This window comes from Oratosquilla oratoria, chromosome 19 (genome assembly GCF_046742065.1).
Source record: "Oratosquilla oratoria isolate Oo_2021 chromosome 19, ASM4674206v1, whole genome shotgun sequence".
NCBI classification, from domain to species: domain Eukaryota; kingdom Metazoa; phylum Arthropoda; class Malacostraca; order Stomatopoda; family Squillidae; genus Oratosquilla; species Oratosquilla oratoria.
This window is the reverse complement of record NC_134795.1, coordinates 18,084,338-18,111,978: the sequence shown is the minus strand read 5'-3', so window position 1 is coordinate 18,111,978 and position 27,641 is coordinate 18,084,338. Positions and strand designations below refer to the sequence as shown.

At 39.2% G+C, this 27,641-nt stretch overlaps 1 protein-coding gene across 1 annotated transcript in view; it reads left to right on the top strand.

Moving 5' to 3' along the window:
• Nucleotides 1-27,641, top strand: part of LOC143035760 (uncharacterized) — a gene marked incomplete at its 5' end in the record, with an annotated part of 127,702 nt that overhangs the window by 91,954 nt on the left and 8,107 nt on the right. Inside the window, 12 exon segments of the mRNA XM_076202691.1 lie at nucleotides 8,500-8,721; nucleotides 10,209-10,384; nucleotides 12,705-12,852; nucleotides 13,832-14,464; nucleotides 17,731-17,918; nucleotides 19,203-19,977; nucleotides 22,836-23,253; nucleotides 24,000-24,138; nucleotides 25,166-25,253; nucleotides 25,461-25,522; nucleotides 25,658-25,737; nucleotides 26,304-26,433. Coding sequence (XP_076058806.1) covers nucleotides 8,500-8,721; nucleotides 10,209-10,384; nucleotides 12,705-12,852; nucleotides 13,832-14,464; nucleotides 17,731-17,918; nucleotides 19,203-19,977; nucleotides 22,836-23,253; nucleotides 24,000-24,138; nucleotides 25,166-25,253; nucleotides 25,461-25,522; nucleotides 25,658-25,737; nucleotides 26,304-26,433 — 3,059 coding nt within the window.

Here is a 27,641-nt window from a genome sequence, read left to right as displayed (position 1 = left end):
GCTTCACTTAATCGGCGACCCCCCGTCCCCTCATGCAGAGAAAGAGAAGATGTGGAGAAATCCCTTTGGGCCGCGCCAAAATATTCACACATAAGCACCACCTGCCCCCCCTCCCCCATCTCCCGCCCCTTCTTTCCTTGCATAACAGTATCATCTATACACAACCACTCTCCACTCATCCCTATCTGCTGCCTCCTCCCTTCCTTTTTCAACAGACATTCCCCGCTTGCTCAACGCTCTCTTCACCCCATCCATCCATCTCATCCTCGGTCGTTCTCTCAAGTTCACTCCATCCATCTCTGCCTTCCACACCTCTTTTACTAATCTTTCATCACCCGTTCTTTCCATGTGTCTAAACCATCCCAGCACCATCCCGCTCACCTCGTCTCTGTCCAACGTAGTAACCCTTACCCTACTTCTCTGATATTTCATCTCAAATACATTCGTTTTTTTCCTCTCTGCCTCTCTTAAATTCCAAGTCTCTGTTCCATACAAAGTCGTCGGCACAATCACCCCTTCATACAATCTCCTTGCATCCATCCCAATTGCCTACTTTTCATGACACTTTAATTCTCCGAGCCATTTACTTGCTTCTCTCAATCTACAACTTACCTCCACCTCCATCCCTCACTTTCCTGTCACATGCCTAATACCTAAAGCTATCCACTTCCTCTAGCCTCGCTCACATACGGATTTAATAATACACGCGTGCACACACACACACACGTTTGATAATACACACACTCACACACATACGCACGCGCACACATACACATTTGATAATGCACACTTACACACACACACACACACACACACACACAATTGTATACTTTTGTAAGTACACATATATTCCACTGCTCATGCGAAGACAGGTTTCCTAGACAAGGGGATTCCTAGACTTGTGTAGAGGAAATGACACTGGTGGCAGCAGTGATTCGCGGGCACACAAACACCACATATATGGGTGGGAGGACCTCGGGCGAGGGGCTGTAGACGCTGAGGGTCCAACAACAACAACAACGACATAAACAACAAAACAAACAACGACATAAACAACAACAACAACAACAAAAACAACAACAACAAACAACATAAACATAATGAAAATCAACAATATCATCAATATCTGCATAACTACAACAACAGCAACAACTGAGGGAGCCCTAAGAACTTCCTGAATGAATAAACCGCCAGCGAAAAGACGGTAGTTTCTTCTCTTAGGTGGCGAGGCGTCACCTTTTCCTCTCTCTCTCTCTCTCTCTCTCTCTCTCTCTCTCTCTCTCTCTCTCTCTCTCTCTCTCTCTCTCTCTCTCTCTCTCTCTCTCTCTCTCTCTCTCTCTCTCTCTCTCTCTCTCCACACAACTTTGTTATTGCTGTTTGTAAGTGGTTGTTGTACACGTCATCGTCTCTTCAGCCACGCTTCAAAGCCTTCAAGTGTTTGTGCAGCCTCAGAACAGCGCAGAGGAATAGTAAAGCAACAAAGAATAAGCCGTTGGCAAGATCAAGACTCTTTACTTCGTTCAAGTGCAGGAAAAAGAGGACACTTTTGCGATACGCTCTATCTCTGGAATGTCTTATCATAGGGGTGACAAATGGAGATGTAACCACGCGCTGCTGGTTTGTTTGTATATGTCTGGTGGAACTGTCGTTATCTAGGATCGGGTATCATTCAGTAAGAATTTTTTGTGGGGATATTTGTCTCGGAAAGGGATAACAAAAAATTTAACGATTGACCGAAAAAAATCTACCTTAGGAGTAGTTCATGGTGGAACAAGATATCCTGACGGCAAGCATAATAAAAGGACAAGTACCAACAAGAGCCAGTAGAAGTCAGTGTTAACTGTTTTGCTAGCGAGGTACTGAAGTGGCGTGTAGAAAAGTAAAGGGTTAAAAAATATAGACGTTTCTAGAATATGGCGAAATAAATAAAATAAAATTTCAGCCATAATATTAGAAAGGGAGCGAAAAAGCTAGATATTTTGCAAGAAAATATCTGACATTAAATTGTAAAATATCGACATTGTGACAGAACGGTGTATAACAAGAGTTCATTATTTCCTGGATAAGGAAGTAAACATTGATGGAGCGAAGGGTGATGTTGAAGACGACTGGTGATGTGAAGGAATGTTTGAGTCACTCGCCATCCATAATAACAACCTAAAAATGGCGGGAACGGAGACGTTGTAGTCAGGGCGAAAGCGGCGTGACGTCATGTCGTTGTCGTCGTCATTTATTTGATGTAGACAGATTGTGTATACTCAGGCTTTAGAGGAAATGATAAATATTTCTCCCGAGGGAGAGGATAAGGGCTGTGTGACGTCATGTCGACTTTGACGACATTTCAGCAGATGAGAAAGGAGTCGACCGCGGAGAAGTAGGAGGTAGGGGGAGACGGGGGGACATTGTCAGTCGAGAATTTCTTTACGCCATGGGTTCACATTATTGAGGTTTCGCTACTAGCAGGTCTTTCCCCTCTGAGGCACCTAATCGGAGCTCCGATGACTCAAGGGGTTGTCGTGCAGAAGCCCTCTGGTGGCATTTCAAAGAACCACTGCTTCTTTTCTGTCGTCTCTAATTTCATTTTCGTCTTAAACTCGTTTTTATCGTGCCAACGAAGGGAACATTTCGTCTCTCATTCTATTATTCTTGTTACGTAGTTCTTTGATTTATTAATTTTTTCCTAAATTAATATATTTGTAAAAACTAAGTTTGTAAAATCTCAATATTACAACCAACAAATAATAAACCAAATCAGGAAGGAAAAGAATTACACATTTAGGTAAAGGTTCATTTTGGCGGGATCCCTCGAAGGATTGTGAAATTGATCTCGAACATAAAAAAAAATTATATATATATATATATATATATATATATATATATATATATATATATATAGAGAGGGAGAGAGAGACAGAGCACGAAAAGGACGTAGCAAAATCGTTTTCTACATCAGCTTAGGCCAGCACTCCCGTACATACATGTACATTTCTACAGCGCCTCATAACTACAGGAGTTAGAATAAATTATGCAATGTTCGATCATTCACTTGTATTCTGTACACAAGAATAAGGCGGCATAAATGACGTTTTCATCATCTAACCGATTCTAACGGATTGACCTCCCGCCTTCCCTTTCTCTGCCCCTTTCCCCCTTCCCCTCTCCCTTTCCTTTCCTTCCCTTCTTCCCTTCCCTTTCCTTCTCCTTCCTCTCCCCTTTCCCCTTCCTCCCCTTTCCCCTCCGTCCTTCCCCCTCATCCCCTTCCCCCTCCCCCTTCCTCACCTTTCCCCCTCCCCCTTCCTCCCCCCTTCCCCTTCGCTTTCTATAGTTTCACTATGTGCTGCTCATTTTAAGTTTGCGAAAATTTACATAATATGTTGAGAGTACATCCTAATTGGACACATCAGGAGAATATTCAGACAAAAATCGTGATTCGCTGAAATGTATGACTTGTGCACTTTGACTTGAAGAACGAGAATGAATGGAATCTTTGGACCAAGTGAAAATGGGCATCCATCATCTGGTCAGTGGTCCAATACCGGTCCTAGCAACACGTTTTCTCCAGGCTGCCGTGCTCATACTTCCGTTTTCTACAAGTGAAGAAAAATTCTCATTTTCGTTTTTATCGGAGTGTATTTACATCGGTTTCAGTAATAAGAACGATTAACCGTTAAGTGAAGTGGTACATTCAATTTTGAACGTAGACCGTTGCAACGCCATAGATGTTGATTCTCTCTCTCTCTCTCTCTCTCTCTCTCTCTCTCTCTCTCTCTCTCTCTCTCTCTCTCTCTCTCTCTCTCTCTCTCTCTCTCTCTCTCTCTCTCTCTCTCTCTCTCTCTCTCTCTCTCTCTCTCTCTCTCATGATGTCCTTCCCAGTATTCCTAATCTTGTGTTGTTTTGTTTGTCTGTTAAGCAGTAGACCAGTTTAGTTGCTGCTGTTTGTGTTGTCTGTGTGTTTATATCCTTCGTTTTCTGTTGGGACCAAACTGTTGCTTCGTATACTTGTCTGGGGCTGATCGGGTAATTTATGAATATTTTTATAATTACTACGTCGATGTAAATAAAAGAAGCATGTATGGCAACAGCCAGTAGGTCGTGTGTGTGTGTATGTGTATGTGTGTGTGTGTGTGTTTACCTAATTGTAGTTTACTGGAAGGGGGAAACGCTCGTCGGGTCCCGTCTCCTGCTCCCCAGTTTGTTGTACTTAGCCTCAAACTCGTGTCCAGTTCCGACCCAATCTATATCCTTGACTTCCAGTTGTCATATTTAGGTTTGAATTCACCTCTTGTTCCAGTTTGCGTTATATCACCTTAGGCCTCGTCTATTCCAAGTATTTATGCATCTGTATGTGTGTGTGTGTGTGTGTGTGTGTGTGATTCACCTTGGTCTTTGGATCACATGTTGGACTCGTGATCGACAGCTGTTTTCCTCCCTGAAGAGAGCTCAGAGCTCGTATGACCGATCTATGGGTAATGCTGTGAACTTACACGCACACACACCCCCAACTCCCGTCCACGAGAGTTGTAGTAGCGACTCGAAGCGCAGCGATACTAAACTTATTTCACCCCTGGGCAAGATTCGAACCCTGACCGCCGTAGTGGCAGCAGGGAACTAACCACCGTGCCATCGAGTCGTGTGTGTGTTTGTGTGTGATACAAAATTGTGGGGAAAGTGTGTATTGTTCCCTTGATGGAGCATGTATCACTGTTTTCTCCTATTCTTTTTTTATTGAATTTGAATGCATCTCAAGTTGATTAACTGTTCTGATACACATCAGGTGTTCCCTAAATCTATATGACTAGAAAATGAGATAAACTTTGTGTCCATGATGAAGTATAAATATATCATTAATGACACTTAAATAAGTAAAATTTATTTTTTACATTCTTCGTTCGTAATAAAGTGAATATTAAAGAAAAAAAGTGGAAAATACTGAAACGTAGTCGTTGACAGTGAACTTGACAGATTTTTTTCCAAGAAGCAAAGTGTGTTATAAGAAAAAAAAAAAACGTATACAATCAAACCTTCGACTTGATTCTGAGAAGTCGACATGGAAGATCGGACCAACGGACGCTAGTGAGTCGTCGACTTGGCAGCATCCGTTTTTGTGGCGGGAATTTTTGAAATGTCGTCTATGAAAAGAACACAATGACATCAAATATGAACTTCAATTAGTATAACCACAACCATGAAAGTTCTCCCGTCTATGGTGGTGGTGGAGGTTGGAGATGGAGGGAGAGGAGGTAAGAACCAGGGGTAACACACAAATGAATAAAACTGTTTGGCCCAGTGTCGGATTTCAGCAATTTGAAGCCCAAACCCATTTTAAGCTAAGTAGAGCTCCAAGTTAAAGGTATAAAAAAGTACATGTATTTTAGGTTATAAATGTTACTTGAATTACTTGCACATGAAACCATTAATATATATGTATTTATATATATATATATATATATATATATATATATATATATATATATATATATATATAATTGTGTGTGTGACACTGAATTGGTTCCAGTGAACAGATTTACATTTATCAATCACAAATCACTTTAATTCTAAGCCATCAACGTCGAGTAACTCGAGGAAGCATACATGCAGAAATTGATACGTAGGCAAACTAAGGACTCGAACACGTATGAATTTCTGCATATATGCCTCCTCGAGTTACTCGACGTTGATGGCTTAGAATTAAAGTGAACTGTGGTTGATAAATGTGTATACACACACACACACACACACACACACACACACACACACACACACACACACACACACACACACACACACACACACACACGCTGTCTCGAAAAGAGGCTGCAGCAGATCCGAGGTGAATACATATATATATATATATATATATATATATATATATACATTGCATATTTTTCATGCAAAACTCCATAAAATTTCTTGTACAGACGCAGAAAAAATTAGTGTGTAGTTGCTGGGTTCCTCGGAGATGAATAAAATCGGCAGGCGGTAGCGATAATAGAGGGAATGTTGTAAAACGGCAAAGTAAGGCCGCAACACTGAATTTTCCCGTGGGATTTGTTTCGTGTGTGTGTGTGTGCGTGTGCGTGTGTATAATCCTCACTTCCGTCATGGGCTGTAAAACCTTATCTTAGGACCATACCCCAAAATGGGAGGAGCAAGTTTTAATCTTATCTTTGTTTTGTTTTATGTCAAAATACAGACTTGTAAAACATTTTATAGGGGAGTTGTTCTTTATACGCTGTTATTTATTTTCTTTGCTATTTTTTTTTTTTTTTTTCGTTTGGGTTTATTTAGACATTTGACTAGTTAGATAAGATTTTTTCTTCTCCAGGATTAATAAAATAGTTCGGTGACAGCCAAAATTTATACGAGACAACACTCGCCAGAGGGTTAAGATCAAGTTAAGATAAAGAAAAAAGAAATGACATGAAAGTGAGATGTACGAGCCTTCGTGTCGACTGAGATGGAGTATTTTATTGGTCTTGACATGCGTGCGATGCACGAAAACCGTTCAAAGTCAATAATTCAATTTAGTTAATAATAAACCCCTTCGCCTCTGAGATGGCCCCGAGGAGATTAATAAAATCGCCTGGCGGCTGTAAGAGTAAAATAATAAATGCAACTCGGCAAGGAAGGGGAATAATCTTTAGGAAGGCAGTTCTCGCTAGCGGTCTTGTTCTAAGAACAAACCCTTACTAAGGCGTCCAGAGAAGACCTTACACTCTTAAGCTTAAGGTCTGTTGTGTAATACCAAACCTGCTTGGTGCCTGTGACTATTTCATTGATAGGATCTAACTATAGCGCAAAATTGAGGTATCATGCAAACGAATTGTTTATTAGTATCGAATTTCCCCAGAGCTGAGTTGGAAATTTGAATGCGTACCAGTTCAATTTATAGTGAATTTTAATGTCGATTAACTCGTTCTGGTCATTAAAGAAAATCTGTAACTATCTCACCTTTCTAAAATTCATTCCTGTTTATGTCGCATTTTAGCAGTGTGTCATTCGATTATTCATGAAATTTTTACAAACTCGTTACAATAGATGGAAACCAGGGTGTAAAGCCATGGGGTATAAATTTAATGACAGTATCCCGTTTTAAGTTTATTTCCTCTATTTCACCTCAAAAATAAAAAAGTAGATAAATAAATAGATACATCCCAAGATGCAAACGGAATATTATTTCACTCGTATCGACTTTTCGCCGTACGCCGTCCACGACACGACGTCGTACTCTCAAATAATCACGGGTGTCCATGGATGCTTTCACACGTCAGCGTCCATAGACACCCATGGTTCTTCTTTGAGAGTACGACGTCGTGTCGCGGACGGCGAAAAGTCGATACGTGTGAAACGGGCCTTAGTGTAACTCTTTTTAAGTTCTAGTGACTTAGAAGACCTTTGAGTGAGAGGGGGGATTTGGCTTCTGTAGGCGGACCTTGGTACTGCATTACGGAAGGGAGAACTGGGAGCTGCAGTTGTAAATATATGTGTATACAATACTTATTTACTTACTGTGTGTATGTATGTATGTATGTATGGACCATTGATGGGTCCTGCAGGATGGGTGTCAGAGAGAATCGCCTCCCCCTGCCCATTTTCAGACTTGAGCCCAATATATATTTCTCTCTCTCTCTCTCTCTCTCTCTCTCTCTCTCTCTCTCTCTCTCTCTCTCTCTCTCTCTCTCTCGCTCCCCCTCTCTCTCTCCCCCCTCTCTCTCTCCCCCCCTCTCTCTCTCTCCCCCCTCTCTCTCTCCCCCTCTCTCTCTCTCTCCCCCCTCTCTCTCTCCCCCTCTCTCTCTCTCCCCTCTCTCTCTCTCCCCTCTCTCTCTCTCTCTCTCTCTCTCTCTCTCTCTCTCTCTCTCTCTCTCTCTCTCTCTCTCTCTCTCTCTCTCTCTCTCTCTCTCTCTCTCTCTCTCTCTCTCTCTTTCTCTTCCTCCCTCTCCCCCTCTCTCCTCTCTCTCTTTCCCTCTCTTTTGCTTTTGTAAGAATGGTGGGGTAGTCTATAAAGAAAGTGATCCCTGCCAATAGGCCATTCCTTTGCCCCCCCTGTCCTATAGTTGGGGGGAGATTCATGGCCCCCCAGGGGAAACTGCCCCATGGCCATTCAGTCCATAAGTCCCTCAATGAAGAAGTATTGTGGATCTGTCTGGAGTGACTGTAAGACGTGCTCTGTGTCGTGTGTGGTCATTGCATTTTGGGCAATGGGTGTCTGCTCCCATGCTAATTTTGTGTTGGGAGTTGTGAATCCAGCTTTTAACTACGCATGTGTGTTTTGAATTGGCTACCCTCCTTATAAGGATAAAAGGGGGGAAAAACCTTTTGGTTTGTTTACATTTCTGATTTGTTCAAAGATGTACAATATGAGTAGTTATTCATGACAAGTATTCATAACAGATGTAATGCAGGTGTAGGGAATATGATACATTGATTTTCAGATTAAATAATGTCCTTATAAATAATTGTGTTCTCTTGTTTTTAAATACCACTAATTCTAATTTCCAGCTGACACCCATAATGAACGTGGCAAGCGGCATGGGAGTAGTGGTGATGTTGGACTGGGTGATGGAAGTGGTGTTGTTGGAGGCACCAGTGGTGTCCTCGATAGTAACGTTCTTCGAAAAGTGGCCAGTCTTACGCTTGACAGGGCCACGCTTGACCGACGGGTGGTGAAGCCCAACTTTGTTCCAGAGAAATTAGATTTCAAAATTTATGAAAAATTTGAAGGTAAATGTCAATGCAGTGGCCATCCACTTGTGTTAAATATTAAATGTGAGATATTTGTAGTTAGATACAGGAATAATAATCTTTTAATTGTTAGATTCTGCAAAGGCATAACCTAGGAACAAGAATAATGTCATTTGTTCAGTGATAACACAATATAATGCTGAAAAATGTGAATATAATTTTCCAATTCCAGGTCAAATGCTGTCCTATTGGTTCATGGGTGAATAGATTTAGATTTTCAAATCCTTTCATCAACATTATCTCATCTCATTACCATCATCGTTATTAGTATCACTCATTTGTCATTGTTGTCATCATCCCAATACAGATACTGGCTTTCCATTTAAGCTTTTAAATTAATTGGATTTAAACCAAACTGCTTCCTGAGTTTTGATTTTCCTGTGAATGAAGACTTCATTTCACAAATGCAACTTGTTCAAGAATTGAAATACAGTAGTATGCTAAGTGATGCCCCCTTCCCAGAATGATTGCTCTGTCCTTATATAATAATACACATTTCTCTTAAAGCTTTGCATTTTCCATTGAGAACCCATGATGCTTATTGTAAGTGTAGCATATCCCAGTCCGTGATATCCATATATTTTACAAAGCCATACTATACTACAGAAATGTCTGCATTGCAATTGAATGTACATCCACCATACAAGCTACATTTTTTATTTTGTGATTTTATCTAGCTTCACTTTTCTCGGCCATATAGACTCACCACACCTTGCTTTCAAGCTTCCCGTTTCTTGTTTTTTTTTTCTGTATATATTATGCACAAGGATCCAATGATGAATACTTGCAAGCAGTGGTCCTGCAAAATGGAGGTCAGGGAGGATGATTTTCTTGCTGCATCCTCACATCCATTTGCAGGTGCAGTTTTTAGGTGCTAACTATTTCCAGACCAGACCCAAAATCTCTCTCATTTAACTACAACTGTACCTTCTCCTCCTTATGGAATAGACTTAGTAACCACGTAGTGAGCTCTGAAACAATTTGGTGTTTTAGAACTTTATGGATTGGGATGACAGGTGGTAAGGGGCATGGGACTGTGTAGTGTAGGCCTCATGGTCTCTTGCATTCTCCTCCATCCTTATGTTCTTGTCACATAAGGAGAGCTGACAGTCAGTGACTACTTCCTTCCTTGTATTACTACTACTACTTAGCTCGCTCATGACAATACATCACTAATATAAGAGACCCCAAAGTTTCTTCCAAGAGAGATTTATATTAGGGTCCAAGGACTGTTAGCAACCGAACTGGAGCTGTGGGTTTCCAATCAGTGAAACTTGAGGCAATGATTTTATTATCATGTGCAATTTTCAAGTAGTTGTCCAATTCCATGGTCAGAGATATATTTCATAGATATCCCGAAAGCCCAGTAAATTTTATTTTTTAACACACATTGGCTTCTGTTACATCTAGATATTTGCATATACAATTGTTATTGGTTTTAATCGCATTATCAACTCTCTTCCCAGGTCAAATGTTACTACACTGGTTTGTGAGCACTTTGAGTGATCAGCACTATCTTCGTCATATTGTCACAGCCCAAGATTTGAAGATCATGGCCATTCAGTTCTGCACGCACCTCCTCGCTGCAGGTGTCATTAGACAGATTGAAGATGTTGATGCTCCTCTTGACATGGTTTTCAGGGTAAGTTATTGGTCTTGCACAAGACTTGGGTCTCCAAGGTATTTTGTGGCAGCGTCTGGGTTAGCCCATAGTTATTTAGAAATTTGATACTGCTGTCTCTACTGTGTTAATGGTAGGCAGTGCAAGATTACATATTCCTTGTCTTCAATCTGATATGTGCAGCTAGGGCAAATGATGTCTGTTTCCAGGCTAATTATGGATTGATGCTGCATAATTAGTATATGATGACCAGGATAGTGAAACTTTCATATCCCAATAGAGTATTTTCTTGTTAAGGAGAGGTAGGAGGGTATGAAACTAGTGATGAATTTAAAGATAAGTACCACAATTGAAGGGAGAATTTACAAATGGGGGAAGATTAGCATGGGAGAAGGGAGATCACTTGTGGAAATTGAGATTCATACAATATTTGTTTCTGAATATTTTATATGTTTTTGCAGAGTATTTAGTCAAATTTAATCCTCCAAATTTACAGTCAAATTTCATCCTCATAATTAATGAGCAGCCAAACTGAGAGGAAGGGAGGGTGGTGGATAGGAGTGGAATTATGCCTTTTGACTTTGGTTACTTCCCTAGTAAGGGGGAAAGAGCCTTTGGTATATGTACAGTACTACCTCTCATTAACGGACCAAAACGGGGGTAACGGTGTCTGTTGATGTGAATAATCCGTTGATTTGGAGTGGTTTTTGGGTGGCATAGTGATTGCACAGCACTAAACAACAGCACCAAAAACACAGAAAACACGCGAAAACACCGCAAACACAGCTAATTAACGTCCGCTAATGAGAGGTAGTACTGTATTTACCTAATTGTAGTATACAGGAAAGGAGCAACGCTCTTTGGGTCCTGTCTCCTATTCTCTAAGTTTTGAACACCTAGACTCAAATTCATGTATGGTTCTAACTTAATCTATATCTTTGATTTCCAATTATATTTAGAGTTGAAGTTATGTATTGTTTGAGCTTGGGCTATACCACATATTTTTGCATCTAAATGGAAAACTATTTCTTCACATCCTTTCAACTTGTGGTCTTTCTTAATTTACTTCCATGACTTTGTAGAGCCTTCCTATCTTCAATCAGAAATTCTTCTATCAATGCAATCTATCCCCTTTAGTGACCTGAATACTGTAATCATGTCACCTCTTTCTCTTCAATCTTTCAAAGTTGGCAGACCCAGTACTTTTAGTCTTTCCTCATATGGTTTATCTGCCAGGCTGGGGACCAGTTTGGTTGCTGCCCTTTGTATTCTCTCAATCTTGCTTATATCCTTCACTCTGTGTGGGGACCATACTACTGATGCATATTCCAGTCTTGGATGTATCAGGGTTTCAATGAGTTTTTTCATCATCTCTTCATCCATATAGTGGAATGCCACTTTAATCTTCTGCAGTAGTCTGTATGTCTCTCCCACAATCCTGCTGATATGTCTGTCAGGTGACAGGTTGTCTTTTATCAACACTCCCAAGTCTTTCTCCTCTTTTGCTTTTGTAATGGGTTCACTTCCCAAGGAATAATTCAAGGATAGCCTTTTTCTGCTGTTGCAATATTCTATTGTCCTTGTTTTTCACTCTTCTCATGATTTTTGGATCATCTGTAAACATGTTGGCGTAGCTTGTTCCTTCCATCATGTCATTGACATAGACAAGAAACCTTATTGGTACAAACACTGAACCTTGTGGAACTCCACTCGTTTCTGTTCTCTCGAATAACTTCTTATCCTTTACTACAGTCCTCATGTATCTTTCCTTCAAAAAGTCTATAATCCATTCTAGTAGTTTACCTCTCATTCCTCCAACATGTTCCAATTTCCACACAAGTTCACTGTGAGGAACTGTATCAAGTGTCTAGGTCTAGTTACACACAGTTCACCCACCCCTCTCTCTCATGCAGCACATCAATCACTCTCGAGTAAACGCTTAAAAGGTTCGACACGCATGACCTTCCAGATCTGAAGCCAAACTGACGGTCTGTCAGAATGTTAGATTTTTTAAGATATTTGGTCCATTGATCTTTCACAATCCTTTCACATAATGTAATTACAGTGAAAGCTTTTTCTTGCATAGTAAAATGTATCAAAGTTTTAACAAACATTATCCAGTATTTGTAGAATGAATAATCATAATTGTGGCTCAAGAATTTTGACCATGACTGCACACCTTTGGAACTGTTCATTGTTAACAAGAGTTCTTCCGTAGAGTAATAATTTTGCAGCAGGTTCTTCATAGGAAACAAATAAAACTTTTATACTAAGACTTTTGTCACTATAGTTCTTCATAAGAAACTAGACTTCTATTAAACTAAGATTTTTGTCACTGTAGCCTGACCTCATGTACTACTGGGCCCACACGGAGACAGCCCCTCCACAAGTACCAACTCCGGGTAAGCTGTCACCGTCAGCCTGGCCACCACCTAACTTTGCTGAACTAATTTCATCTTCAAGAGCTGGGGCAAAATACTCTGAAGCAGGTGAGTGCAATTGTAACCTTGCACATTTCATGCAGTCAATATTCATAGGACTGGGATCAATTTAGTTGTGAGTACAAGGTCTTTTGACATTTATTGCTTCATTAACTTGATTAAATAAATTTAATTGTACCAGTCCAGTATATGACCAGTTTAAACATCATAACCTACTGTGAAAGGTATTTGTTTTTCATTCATGGCAACCATACTAGTTATATGAAATGTACAAAGTCTAATTGCCACAGAGTAGTGACAGTAGGCTACATGATATCTTGCTATATTAACTTGAATAGATTACCAGTCCAGCATATGACTAGTTTAAATATCATAGCTTACTGTGAAAGGTATTTGGTTTTCAATCATGGCAACCATACTTACTGTATGAAAAATACAAAATTGTATCAGTCCAGAATATGGGCAGTAGGTTATATATTAGTTTACTGTCTAGTGACATTTTGATATAATTGTGTGGGTTTCAGTAAGAACCTTTCTTAGTGAATGGTTTTGTATACCAGTTGCCATTGCTATAATCATTTATGGTACAGTTCATATGTGAAAGTTAGCAAGATATCTTAGTATTTCAGGATGAGGTTCTTTCCATTGCAAAAATACATAAAGAAAATTTTACTTAATGTAGAACTGGTTTATCATTTTGCATTTTGATCGTGTAGCCCTTTGGGGCAGCACATGTAAATAGAGGCTGGGGGGATTTATAAGTTTTGATGACATGCGGCAGGACCTCTTGTCTTGCGTGACTGCCACTTGCACCCATGATTGGTTCCTTTTGGTAAGAACGATTAGGAATAACTATCTTAGGAACCAGTTGTAGAATCAGAAGGATATGTATATATCAGTACTTAACCCTCTAAACATAAGCTACTACTTTAGTTTTAATGAAAAATTGAAATTCCCCCAATTTTATCATCATAAAATTATACTTCATTAATATATGTGCTTGTAACAAAAAAAAAAAAAAAAACAGCTATGGCTACAGATGATGTAGTCGTCAAGCCTGGGCTAAAGGTAGAAGAGGTTCCTGAAGAGCCAAAACCCATAGTGGGTGATGCAAAACTCGTGTTGGAATCAAGTTCAACAGAAGCGGAGCCACCTGACAAGCCATGTGTAGAAAAGTCTGAGGAGTTAGGAAATATGGAGACAAAATCAAAGACGGAAGATGTGGTAGATAGTGTGGATGTTACAATAGTAAAGGAGGAAATGGTCCCAGCAAATGCAGAAAATGGATTAACTCAAACAGTTCCCAGAACAGAATTGGAAGCAGATACTGAAATAATAAAATCTGAACCTGATGAGGCAAGGCAGACAAAAGTTGTTGAAGACCAAACTACTGCTGAAGGTTTAGATGTGACCAAGATGGTAAGCGAGACACCAAGAGAAGTTGTATATGATAGTAGATCTCCAACCACACCGCCTGCTTTGGTGTCGGCCAAAGCTGGGGCAACATCTCCCACATCTCCCACTACTGCAACACCTAAGGAAGAACAACCAAGTGCAGTTGAAAGTACTCCAGCAACCTCGCTACCACCACAGCCTCCAGTGAGTGAAATAAAAGAGGTTGTAGAGGAAGAGGAAAAAGACCAGAATGAATCTGGTAAAGGTAAACACGGAAAAATAGATCACTGATAATGACACTGCACCATTCTCTGCACAGTGATTAAATAATTTTGTTCATGCACTTTATTTTCTGTTGTGATGTCTGCTTGTTTGTTGCATTAGTTTAATTTTTATGCACATGTTATATAATTCATGGAGATTAGTTTGAAAATAGTTTTCAAACTTTATTCATTTTAAGAATAAAAATGACACTGGCATCAAGGTTATCATCATCAAGAATGTAAACACTTAAAGACCGTCTTAAAGTTTGACAACTATAATATCAAACCATAGATTCACGTATAATTTTTGTTTGTTATTTCTACTAAACTTCTTGTCTTGTACTAACTTGTTATTTTTGTCGTACCTTCATTATTTCTGCTCCAGTCCTTTATATGGATATATACATATATATGTACATATATGTGTGTATATATATATATATATATATATATATATATATATACAGTATATATATATATATATATATATATATATATATACAGTATATATATATATATAGTAGATATGAGAATGGCAGCAGAAGTTAGCACTGCACAAATTAAACACAGTAGTAATCATGATTTATTTTTGTAAATGTTTTAGAGATAGAGGATTGGAACTCCAGGATGCTTGGTATGTGAAGAACAGTTATTTCAATTTTGAGTTCTTGCATAGCTTTGGCCACTTGTTCATATTAACTTCATCATAATGCTTATAGCACAGCTTTGTTTTCTGGAATTCCAATGCAAAATAAATAAATATTAAAATCAAATGTTAAACCATTTTTTATGTGAAGTTATAATTTATATAGAAAGCCTTTGATTTTGCTTAATTTCATTCAGGCAAGATCTTGTAACAGAATGGGAACCTATGATGTGATTTTAGGAAAAAGAGGCAAATTGATCAAACTAGAAGTGAAATTATTTAATTTTAAAATCAAATTTAGATGTTGCATATATACCAAAAAACCCTTTCTCTCATAGGAGTGTGGCCTGCCTAAGGGATATAACCATACTTCATCCATCCCACACCAATCTGATAGCTAATTGATGTCCCTTTTATCTTTGTTCCAAATAGATGAAGTGTCATTCCCGTCCCCTGCCCACTGCCTGGGTCAAATGTAATACAGCTTTATGAAATGATGAATGAATATATAACATTGCATCAAAGATACATAACTCAATTGATAATTGTCATTGGCTACATCCCTTACAGGGGGGAAAAACCCCATGGTATGTAGATAGGTAACTGTCATGATTGATTCACACATTAGTTTGCAAAAAAGTACATATATTAACAAATCCAACGAAGGACTATGACTACTTTATATACACATATATCAAAGAGACTTTCCCCCTAACAAGTAGGGTGTCCCAGTTAGGATGCAGATCTACTTTATACACATCAAAACCCATTTGATGTCTTCCATCTCAGCACCTTTAAAAGGACTACGTTCCTATTTGTCCCCATTCCCCCTTATATGGTGGGATTATATACCCAGACAGTTCCTCAGAGGATCTTGCTACCCCAGTATTGCTACTCCACAGATCTGATGAAATATTAGTTTTCATTAGATTTTGGAAAATATATTCCTGGTTACAAGGTTTTACCTATTAATAGCCACAGGCAGACCTTTGATAGCATGCAGCATGATTGCATTTATAATATGATTTTTGTTTAATCATGATTATGGAATGATCTTAATTTTTTGCCTTTTCAAGGTATTTTCTCTGGAATAAAAAAAAGTGTGTGTATGTGTGTATATATATTAGGATAGCTTACTATACCTTTCATCACATCATTCACATGCATAGGAAACTTGTAGGTGCTAGCACCAAATCTTGGGGAACTGCTGGTCACTGATCTCTATCTATGCCTTAGCCTTCATTACTGTCCTCATACACCTGCCCTTCAGAAAATCTTTCATCCATTTAAGTAGTTTACCTCTTAGGCTGCTGGCTGAGTGGGTGAGTGTTGCTACTTGCAGTGGAAGTTGAGATGACAGGTGTTTGAACCCTGGTGCCATTGAGTTGGACCAAGGGCATGGTTCATTAAATTCCATGTCACAAAGTCCTCTGTAAGGGACACCTTCCTAGCCTCCTCATAGGGGGAGTTTGCGACATCAAACTGAATCATCGTCAATCGCCTCTTAGTCGTCCAATATGTGCCAGTTACCACAAGAAGGAGTTGAAATTGGTGTACCCCCAGTTACCACAGGAGTTGAAATTGGTTTACCCCTCACAACTTCATTGCATGGTGACCCTCCCATTCATCCATTCAAGAGCCTACAGACAAAGAGAAGCTCCTTTGGGCCATACCAGTTTTTAATACATTCAGAGTCATTCTCTAGTCACACCTATTTCTTTGTCCCCGTCCCTGATCATTGGACATTTCCCTTGTACCCGAGGCCCTTGTTCACCCTGTCCATCCATCCCATTTTCACTGTATCTACCTCTGCGTCCCACACTCTTTTTGTTAGTTTTTCTTCACTTGTTCCTTCCATATGCCCAAATCAATATTCTTTGATCAGTTTTACCTGCCAGCTCTCTTTTCACCCCTTTTTTTCTGCCTCAACTCCTCATTTCTCACTCAATCCATCCTCAGCCCCCACCATACTTTTCAAATATTTCACCTCAGAGATATGTTGGCACTTCCATTCTGCCTCCCTTGAATTACAATTTTCTGCCCCACACAATGTCTTGGGCACAATCTGTTTCATACAGGATTCTCCTTTACTTTCACCCCCAGATATTCACTTAATCTATGACTGGCCTTCACCTCCACTTCTCAATTCCCTGTTATTTGTGACCCTAAATACTTTAAAAAATTTATTTCCTCCAGTTTCTCTTTGGAGACTAACCTTCAACTCACTGGCACCTTCCCATCCTGTATATTTCATCTTATTTTTGCCCACATTTACTTTCAACTTTCTCTGCTTACACACATTCTCAAACTCTGCTACTAGGTGCCTCATGCCTTTTGAACCAGCCCCCAAGCACAGTATCATCCACAAACAACGAATGGCTCACCTCCCACTTCCACTCCCACCAGCTCCAAAAACCTCAGGGAGGACTAGGTCAATACATGAGAGAAAGAGAGAGAGAGAGGGAGGGAGGGGTTCTAGGAGATAAAATGAATCAACCGCAGAATATGCAAAGTGTGTTTTCTTGATTTTGTGTGAATATGAGTTTAATAATAATTCATTACTCTTCCTATCTGCAACTGCTTCGCAGGACTGGTCTTCAGTATTGGCACTCCTTTTTTCAGAGTTCCAACAGGTAGTGATGGGGTTAAAACGTGAACACAGGGTGTCCCTGGAAAAACTGCAGAAGGACCAGGATGTTTCCTTATTTGAGATGCGTGGAGAGCAGGCATCTAAACTTTGTATGTACGAACAAAGGATTAGGGAGCTTGAACTGGAACTTGAAAAATTAAGAACAGATAATTTTAAACAGGTAAGAAAATTCTTAACAACTTTGTCTTTAGTCAGCTATATGTATCTATTCATTCGTGTATTGAAATATAAAATTCAAAAGAGTTATAATTGCTTTGACCTTGCTGTGTCAAAGCACTTCTATGACATATTTTCTTTTTCAGTGATTCAAATTCTCAGTAGAATGACTTAATCATTTTGCATGAAGAAAGTTACACTTTTTTACTACTTCAGCATGCTAAAATGCTTTATATTTTTTACTTTTGGTTGAATAAGAATTTTTATACAGTACATGGTCAGATGTTAGTCTTAGCATCATAAAATCACATTGTTTTTGACTCTAATAAAACCCATTAAGATATTTCATTATGTTGAAGGGATTTTATGGGACCTGGGATGATATTAGTTCATTGTGTTGATGAGATTAACTTGTATGGATAGCTGTAACAGTGCAGTTTTACCATTCATATACCATCTATCTATAATTATATAGAAAAGGATTACAAAGGCGGAGCATGCCGACAGGAGACCTTTTGGTCCATATCTAGGTCAGATGTGAAAAAAAATCATAATAATAATAAATTAATAAATAAAAACTTCTTCCTCTTTTAAGGGAAGTAGCTAGCTTCCACACATCCCACACCTATCTAACACCCATTGGTGTGACATTGCTATGGTTGTCTGGTTTGTATTTGGAGTTTAGGTTTATTCAACAAAATAAATTACAATTTATACGTACATATATAGAATTTTTTTTTACAAAATTGCTTGTTGAAAAGGGAGAGCGTGAAGCAAAGCTTATGGGGAATTGCTCTCCCTTTAAGGAAAGAATTATTTTTTTTATTTATTTTTTTTTGTTACATGTTAGTATGGTACATACACATATATACATATATACACACATATATACATACATAGTGGTGGTAAGAGAGGTATATGGAAGAGTGTTAGGCAGGGGTTTGCATTTGATAAGTGAGAGTGGAGGAAAGTGGGAAGTGAACCAGTTGTTGCTGTATGTAGCACTGTTCAGAAGAATGACTGAAGCAGTTGTATATTTGTGTATTATTCCCTAGCTGTAGATCAAGATTTGTTGGAAGTTTGTTCTCTACTAAGCACAAAATACCAAGTTGATTTATCTTCAAGTAGTCATTGATTTCCAACCTGGACAATAGTAAATCATCTATGTTAGTAAAAGTCACATTTAATGTACTTGCACTGCCTCCCCTACTACATTGCCCAACGTCCTTGCACGGCCTCGTGCCCTCCTCTTTGTTTTGAAACCATTTCAGTTTTGTTTGTCTTACAGGGCACAACTCCAGCATCAGAACTCGGCGCCAAGGTTTCATCGCCAGAAAAGAAACCTGCGGCATTATCAGAAGCAGCACCAAAACCCTCTCAACCCCCACCCCCACCTCCCCCACCACCACCACCACCACTTTCCTCAGACCAAGGTTTGGCTGCTGCACCACCCCCACCACCACCACCACCACCTCCCACTAGCCTTGGCATGCCACCCCCACCACCTCCACCAATGCCTGGAATGGGTGGGTCCTTACCACCACCACCCCCACCTCCACCACCTGGAATGTGGGGCCCACCCCCACCTCCCCCAATGCCTGGAATGAGTGGTCTCCCACCCCCACCTCCCCCAATGCCTGGAATGAGTGGTCCCCCACCCCCACCTCCTCCAATGCCTGGAATGAGTGGCCCACCTCCTCCACCACCTATGCCCGGAATGGGTGGCCCACCTCCTCCACCACCTATGCCTGGAATGGGTGGCCCTCCTCCTCCACCACCTATGCCTGGAATGGGTGGCCCACCTCCTCCACCACCTATGCCTGGAATGGGTGGCCCTCCTCCTCCACCACCTATGCCTGGAATGGGTGGCCCTCCTCCTCCTCCACCTATGCCTGGAATGGGTGGTCCTCCTCCACCTCCTCCAATGCCTGGTATGGGTGGACCTCCTCCTCCACCTATGCCTGGAATGGGAGCTCCTCCACCCCCACCACCTCCTGGTTTGCGGGGTCCAACACCATTCCCTCCACCGCCCCCAGGAGGTTGGAATGCTTCTCGGCCTGTGGGTAAGTTTTGGTGGCACCCTAGCAAGCATGATGGCACGTTCTTCTATCACAGTGCCTCAGCTTTCCACAACTAGACATTTGCTCGTAGCCATGGCTGGGTCCTTTACGACCAGTAACCCAAGCATTCGGCTGCATTTGTGCCTCAGCCAGATCAAGGGAAGTCTTGGATATTTGGTGTGAAGGCTCTTTGCTTTGACTTCCTGCTTATTCTGTGCGTGAAAAGAAACCCATGCCAGAATACTGGAATTCTGTGCCAAAGGAAATCTTCACTTCATAACTCGAGGGCATCTTAATGAATGCTTCTCATGTATGTTGCCATCTAAATACCATATGAGTCTGAAGATTCTGTATGATTTTGTTTCAGTAATTTTATCTTCAGCTTGTTCTCTATTATTTAATCTGGCTTCAGTTTTGTATATATATATCTTCTGTTATGTTCAGCTATGTATATACAATTTAATTTCTTGGTGTCATTAATTTTCATTTGCAAAGAATGGCTGAAATACCAAAACACTGATGTTACAGTATTTTTTTTTTTTTTTTTTTTTAATATAAAAAGAGCTTGAAATGGTACATGTTTCTTCCACTACTGTCTTCTTCAATATCTTGATTTACTGTCGCATTGAGATTGCATGGGAATGCCCTGAAATGATGCATGAAGATTTTTTGCTCGCTGGATTGGGTTTTGCAGCATGGTTTTTGCATGTAAATATACCTTATATCATTGTGCATGTTGAACACAAAGAAACTATTATAAGAACCTCTGCAGTTTATAGATCTTTATTCAGATTTATAACCACTGCTGTCAGGGAATTTGAAGAGATTTACTTTGGTTCAAATGATAGTTTTCTTTAAAGTTGTTTCCATGTGTCAGATAGTTCAGGTGTTCATCCAAACATTCAGATATCAACCATAGATAAAATTAACAAATGACTAAGAAAAATACTTGTCAATCTTTTGAATTGAAACAAAGACAGCAATAGATGTATGTTGTAGATGATAGTTTGAATAGTTGCACATTGGTTAGACTTGACCTAATACTGCCGCTATGGTTGGGAATGGACATATGAATATTATTTGGACTTGTCTACAAGAGAAGCGACTTTGAAGTGATTCCAACATATCTAATATTTTGCATTAGATTTTTCTAGTAGAAATCAATGAAAAAATTTCTGATTGCTTCCTTGCATTGTCTCCAAATGGTATTCATTCTGAGAACAGGTATCCAGTAAATATGCATATGTTCCCCTTGTATGGAAAGCAGAAACAGGATTAGTTGAGAGCATTCATGATGTGAAACTTTAGTGTAGTTACAAGACCAGAGCAGTGAAATCATCAAGTCTTGTCCACCCTTTCTTCCATGCTTGTTGTTTGCTTGTGTGTACTGTGGGTTCTTGCACACACACACACACACAAACGTCTGGACCCGCTTCTCCCTACTGGTGATGGTTGACAACCCTGCTTCTCTAGTTCCTGGTAAGTAAAGCTGAGTTGCTGGGTTTGAATCGCTGGTTAGTCATTTACGTCATACAGTTGCTTGTTCCTAAAATACAGAGAAGTATTTTAAAGAGCAAGCAGTTAATGCTGCTCTACAATAAGGCCATGAAAGAACTTTTTTACAGAGGGTAATATTTCTAAAAGTTGTGTGGGTGAATTCAGGACATCGGAATGGAGATTTGATAGTTTACCTGTAAAAAGCCTCGAAGGGGATTCAGTATTTGGTCGTAGGAAATGCAAGGAAATCTTTTGTGCTTGTAATACTGCCACATTAGTTGTGCTTCGCAGACTTGTATTTTGGTAAGGAGTCTAGATCTAATGCAGTTAGGTTGCAGTAAAAACAAATGACAAAAGATTGAAACAAACCGCAAGAAATTGAAATTGAAAATTGTCTTTTCATTTGTATAACTGAAAACAATGACATTTAAGGTCATGGTCTGATCAGGTTAAAAAGGAAACGAACAAACACATGGAATCATCCATTCATTTTCTTGATATGTTTATGTTATTCATAAATAGAATTAGTTTTGTGGTATTTCTTAGGCTCATACTGCATATACAAAAGATAGCTGCATATTTTGATATTATATAAATTCTTATCACAGAAAACAGCAATGTATTTCTGTTTTATTCATTGAAGCAGCAAAACTGTTTACTTGTTTATGAGGCCTAAAAATACATATAAATGACTTCCTATTTCTGTACCTTATCTTTTACCTTGTGTGGATTAAATATATATGTGAGGTTTATTTGCTTAGTCAAAGACCAAGGAAGGGCAAGAAATAGATGTTTACTGGCAAACAACAGAAAGCCTTCTGAAATATCTAGTATAGGTTTACTTTAGGATTTTTCAACAGAATCCACCCAAAGTTTTATAAAGGATAATCACTTTTAAGTTCTTTCCTGGCTGTCTCTACTGTTCTTTCTCCATGGACTCAGGTATGAACCAACGTCCTCCTGTCCTTGCTCTGTCTTTTTTTTATTTCCACATTGACACTGACACTATATTTCACCTACCTGCATGAAGTAGTAGTATCAGACTTGTGTGATCATATAATCAAGGGGTACATATTTTGAAATGTTAAATATGATCTTAGCTTCTGATACACAATTTTAATTTCTTCACCTGTTGAATTAGGTACATTTCCCCCCTCCCCCCTAAAGCTACCACATTTGTCTTAATTATTTTTCAGAATTTTTATAGGATATTTTTATGTTTTATAAGTAATAGCTGATTCTGTAGTTTTGAAACTGAAGAAAAGGATTGCATAAGTTTTATATAATAATTTTTTAAAACATTGAATATATTTTTCTTTAAGTTAGCTCTTCATTGTTCATATTCACTGGTTTATTGGACACAGTGATCCGGAAGAAGCCTGTCAACCCAAAAATGGCAATGAAGCCATTGTACTGGACAAGAATACAAATCTCGACTCCGAAAGTCACCCCTCCAGAATCTTCCACTGAGTCTGAGAGGGAGGATGAAGGAATGGAGGAGGAAACAGCTGAAAAGGAAAAAGATGAAGAAAAGGAGAAAGATAAAGAACAGGAAAAAGATAAAGAAAAGGAAAAAGATAAAGAAAAGGAAAAAGATAAAGAAAAGGAAAAAGATAAAGAAAAGGAAAAAGATAAAGAAAAGGAAGAGACAGATAGTAAAGAAATGGAACAAGAACCAAAAGATGAAACTGAAGAGAACAAGAAACTTGAGGATGTGGATGAAAATGAAAAGCAAGGAATAGAAAAAAAGGAGATAAAGAAAAAGAAGAGGAGAAAGAAAAGGTAAGTTTGTTTATCATTAAAAAGATTCTGCATGTAACAACATTAAAGTTGAAGATTTATCATTGTTATGAGCAGATATGTTTATTTATGAATATATGAACAGTTATGAACAGAGATGTACAGTAATGTTGGACTGGCTGGTGAGGTTGTTTAATGTTTGTCTAAAAGAGGGTAGAGTGTCAGGACTGGAGGAGTGCCTATATAGTTTTGCTTTACAAGGGAAAAGGGAATGAGTGTGAGTGTAGTAGTTTCAGAGGAATCAGTGTGTTGAGTGTAGTTGGGAAGGCTTATGGAAGGGTTTTGAGTGAGAAGATAAGAGAGGAACAGAGGGAGTAATTGGTGAGGAGCAGTGTGGGTTTAGGACAGCTAGGGGTTATGTAGATCATATTTTTGTGGTAAGACAGATATGTGAGAAAGCTTTGGGAAAAGGTAAGGATATTTTTTGGGCCTTTATGGATTTGAAAAAGGCTTAAGACAGGGTACCCTTAAAGGTACTGTGAGAGGTATTACAGATATATGGGATAGGAGGAAAGCTGTTAAGAATGGTCAAGAGTTTTTTATGAAAGTAGCAGAACCTGTTATTGCACTAGTAGTGGTTGAAGATATCACTCAAGGTGTGGTATTAAAAAAAAAGGGGGTGGAGGTTAAATTTTAAGCTACCTGGGATGGTAGGGATGTCAATGCATCTTTGTCAGGTAAACTTAACCAGTATCCTTGATCAGCTGTTTACTGCAAAACCATTTCAGAAAACTTGGAGAGGTTCCTTTCTGGGATGTTATTGAGGAAGAGGACTTTGATGAAATGGAGTTCGTGGATTTGTTTGCTCGGCAGGTGACCAAACCAAAACCTGCAAAGAAAGAGGAAAAGAAACAGCCAAAGCAGCAGGTAAGTATATGATTTTATATTACTATGATAATCCATATAAAAGAATAGTCGCCAACAGAAATAGCAATAGTTATATTTTAATAGATTAGAATGGATGGGATTCGTTTCTATGCCTTTGTTTTTGGCTACCTCCCTTGTAAGGGAGAAAAAGCCTTTGGTATATGTATGTAGAAATAGTGGAGAGGGGCTAAGATGAGAGGGGGGAAGGGTGGTGGATGGGAGTAGGTATGTGCCTTTGACTTGGCTACCCCCCATATAAGTGGGAAAAAGCTCTTGGTATATATGGATAGATAGGAATAGTGGAACATTACTGCAAAGTCAGGTGTACTATAGTACTTTCATAGTACCTTCATACTTTAGACTCTTTCCCCAATTATGAGTGGGTTGGCTAAGTAGCACACACCCTTTTCATATTCATTGAACCTTATTGTATTCCCCTGCCATTACATCATCTCACAAAAAGTTTATTATAGTAACACTGATATATTTTTAAGAAATTTCAGATTGAACAGCCATATTTAGGACTTTGTGATAGTTTAGTGGTTTTTGTAAGATAAACTTAGCCAAGTTAATTTGTATACTTTTCATTAACCCCTTTGCTACAGAGGGGTACCAGGGAAATAATTAAACAAGCTTTGTGGAAGTTGGAATAAAAACAAATGTCAGCCAGTGTGAAAGGGGTTGATGTTAAAGTTAAAGTTCGGGTTTCACTTCCGATGTCAGAGTTAAAGGTTCTCGTCAGAACATCAGCCAAGACAAGCCTCAACACTACACCATGGTGTCCAGCCACAGCAGTAATCTCCCCATTAAATAGCTTATTCATTCAAATATTCCTGTAGCAACTGTCACATTCATATTGACAGGGAAGAGCTATTCATGAAATGACCATGGCTATACTGGCAACAGAAAATAGGAAGTATCATAGCATGTCAAGGAGGCCTACTCAGGTGTAATGTTAACTGTGATGCATTGCCATTAAGAACCACTTGAGGTGCTGACATATGCATTTTCCTATCCATTCAAACAGGTTGCTAAAGTTTTGGACAGTAAACGGTCCCAGAATGTGGGCATTTTCATCACAAGCCAACATCTTGACATTGCTGATGTGGAGAATGGTATGTAAAACAAGATCTTTTGAATCCATTTTAGTGATTTAACATAAAATTATTCTAGTGGGAAGTTCACATGTTCCGATGACATTGTTATTGTTCTCTAAGTCTCCTAGGCACACATGCGTGGACAATTGTGCAATTTTCATCACAAAAATGAGAATATTTGACAGAATCATAAGTTTCAAATTATATATATATCTTATTTTTCAGCTGTTTACAATTTTGATACATCAGTCTTAGACTTGGAAGTCCTACAGCAAATATATGATGTTGTAAGTTTGCTAAGTCTCATTACCCTTCTTTTAATTGTGTATATAATTGCATTTGTATAATACTGTTGATAATTATCAAACATGAATATTGTTGTTCATTGAATTGTTACATTTATACAAATGTACATTTTTCAGAGAGGTTCTAATGGTGAAGTTGATATGATTAAAGCACAAATAGCTACTGCACCAAATATGCCACTGGACAAGCCAGAACAGTAAGTTCATTATTCTTTTTATGATGATAATACAAAGAGCTGGATCCCTAGTCCCATCAATCTGTCCCACATGGCAGCCTTTTACAACTTGATGGCAGAATCATAGGGGGATTCAGAGGAGGAAGAGTCATAGAAGTGGTAAAGGAGAGATTCATTGGAAGGGACAGCTGGAGTACAAAGATATCATTCTGCCGTCAGTAGCAATTTTTTTTTAACTCTTAACATAGACTAATGATGTGTGGCTCTGGCTCATAGGGGCACCCCAAAATGGTCATCATAATATTGGATGAATGTTACTATGCCTTTTGATGTGGCTACCTCCTATATAAGGGGAAAAAAAGCCCTTGGAATATAAATGATTGTTACCATGCAGCCAATACCCTAGTATGGCTGTTGGGACCTTTAGTGCAGATGCTGTGTCTTACTGCATTTCTTATCCAAGCAATGGGCAGGGAACTGATATATGTATTTTTTATTTTTATCCATGTCTGTGTATTCCTCTAGGAGCTCACCTTGTAGGCCTGTTCTTACTGTTTTTCACTAATGACCTGTTATTTGTTTTACAGATTCCTCCTGGACCTTTCCATGATTAATGAATTCGCAGAGCGGATTGCTTGCTTTATGTTCCAAGCAACTTTTGCAGAAGACCTAGGTGCTATACACAGTCGCACACAGATGCTTCAGGATACTATAGAGGTGATTAAAACTTTACAAAGGCAGAAACGTGATCATGGATGTGTAGTAATCAGTCATGCTTGAGGCTGATACTTATTGATGATAACATAAGTTACTCAGGGATTAATAATGGGGACCTGTAAAGTCCCCATCGCACAATCAAGGTTCTAGTAAAATGTTGTGAATTTGTGAAGCTGGAAGACTACTTCATTTAAAATACTCTAGACTTCCCTATGGACAGTTCAACAATGTGTCTAATATTCACATAGGTTTAACTTCTTTTAGTTTGCTCACTACATAATTACTAAGTCTATTCCATTCGTTGACCACCCTATTAGTAAACCAATTCTTACCTATTTCCTTCTGGGAAGAAACTTCAGACTGGGACAGTTTCTGTGTCACTGATTTATTGTAGTAGGAGGAAAGGAGCAGTGACTGGTTATCAGTCATGCATAAATGAAAAAGTGAAAGAAATACATTTGAACTCGCTAGAAACCTTGGACCCAGTTTGGAGCCTCCTTTAGGGTTGCATCTCCAAATGGAGGTTAGGATGATCAGTTTTGAAGAAGTGTGGCAAGGAGATAATTGTCTCCGAGATCCATTTTGCACTACTACTGTTAACAAGTACACCTCATTGATCTCAATATCTATCTATATACTAAGAGCTTTTTCCCTCTCATAAGAGAGGTAGCTAAGCCTATTCCCACCCATTTCACTCCCCTCCACCCTCCTTTCCACCCCTCCCATCTCAGCTCCTCATGAATGATGGGTCATCGCTGCATCCGCCAACTGCCCTGGGTCAAATGCAATGCAGCAAGACACAGTACATCCACACCAAGGCCATTTCACTTAATCGGCAACTCCCCTTCTCTGTCCCCTCGTGCAGAAAAAGAGAAGACAGGGAGAAATTCCTTTAGGCTGCATCAAAATATTATTTATGCATAAGTACCCCCTACCCCCCATCCCTCCCTTCCTTGCATCACTTTATCATTCATACACAGTCATTTTCCACTCATCCCTGTCTCCTGCCTTATCCCTTCCTTGCTCAGTGCTCCTCCCACCCCGTCTATCTATCTCATCCTTAGTCGTCCCCTCAAGTTCACACCATCCACCTCTGCCTTCCACACTTCTTTTACTAATCTTTCATCTCTTTCCATATGTCTAAACCATCCCAATAATCTTTCATCAGCCATATCATCTCAATATAGGTATGAATTTAGAGATGAGAG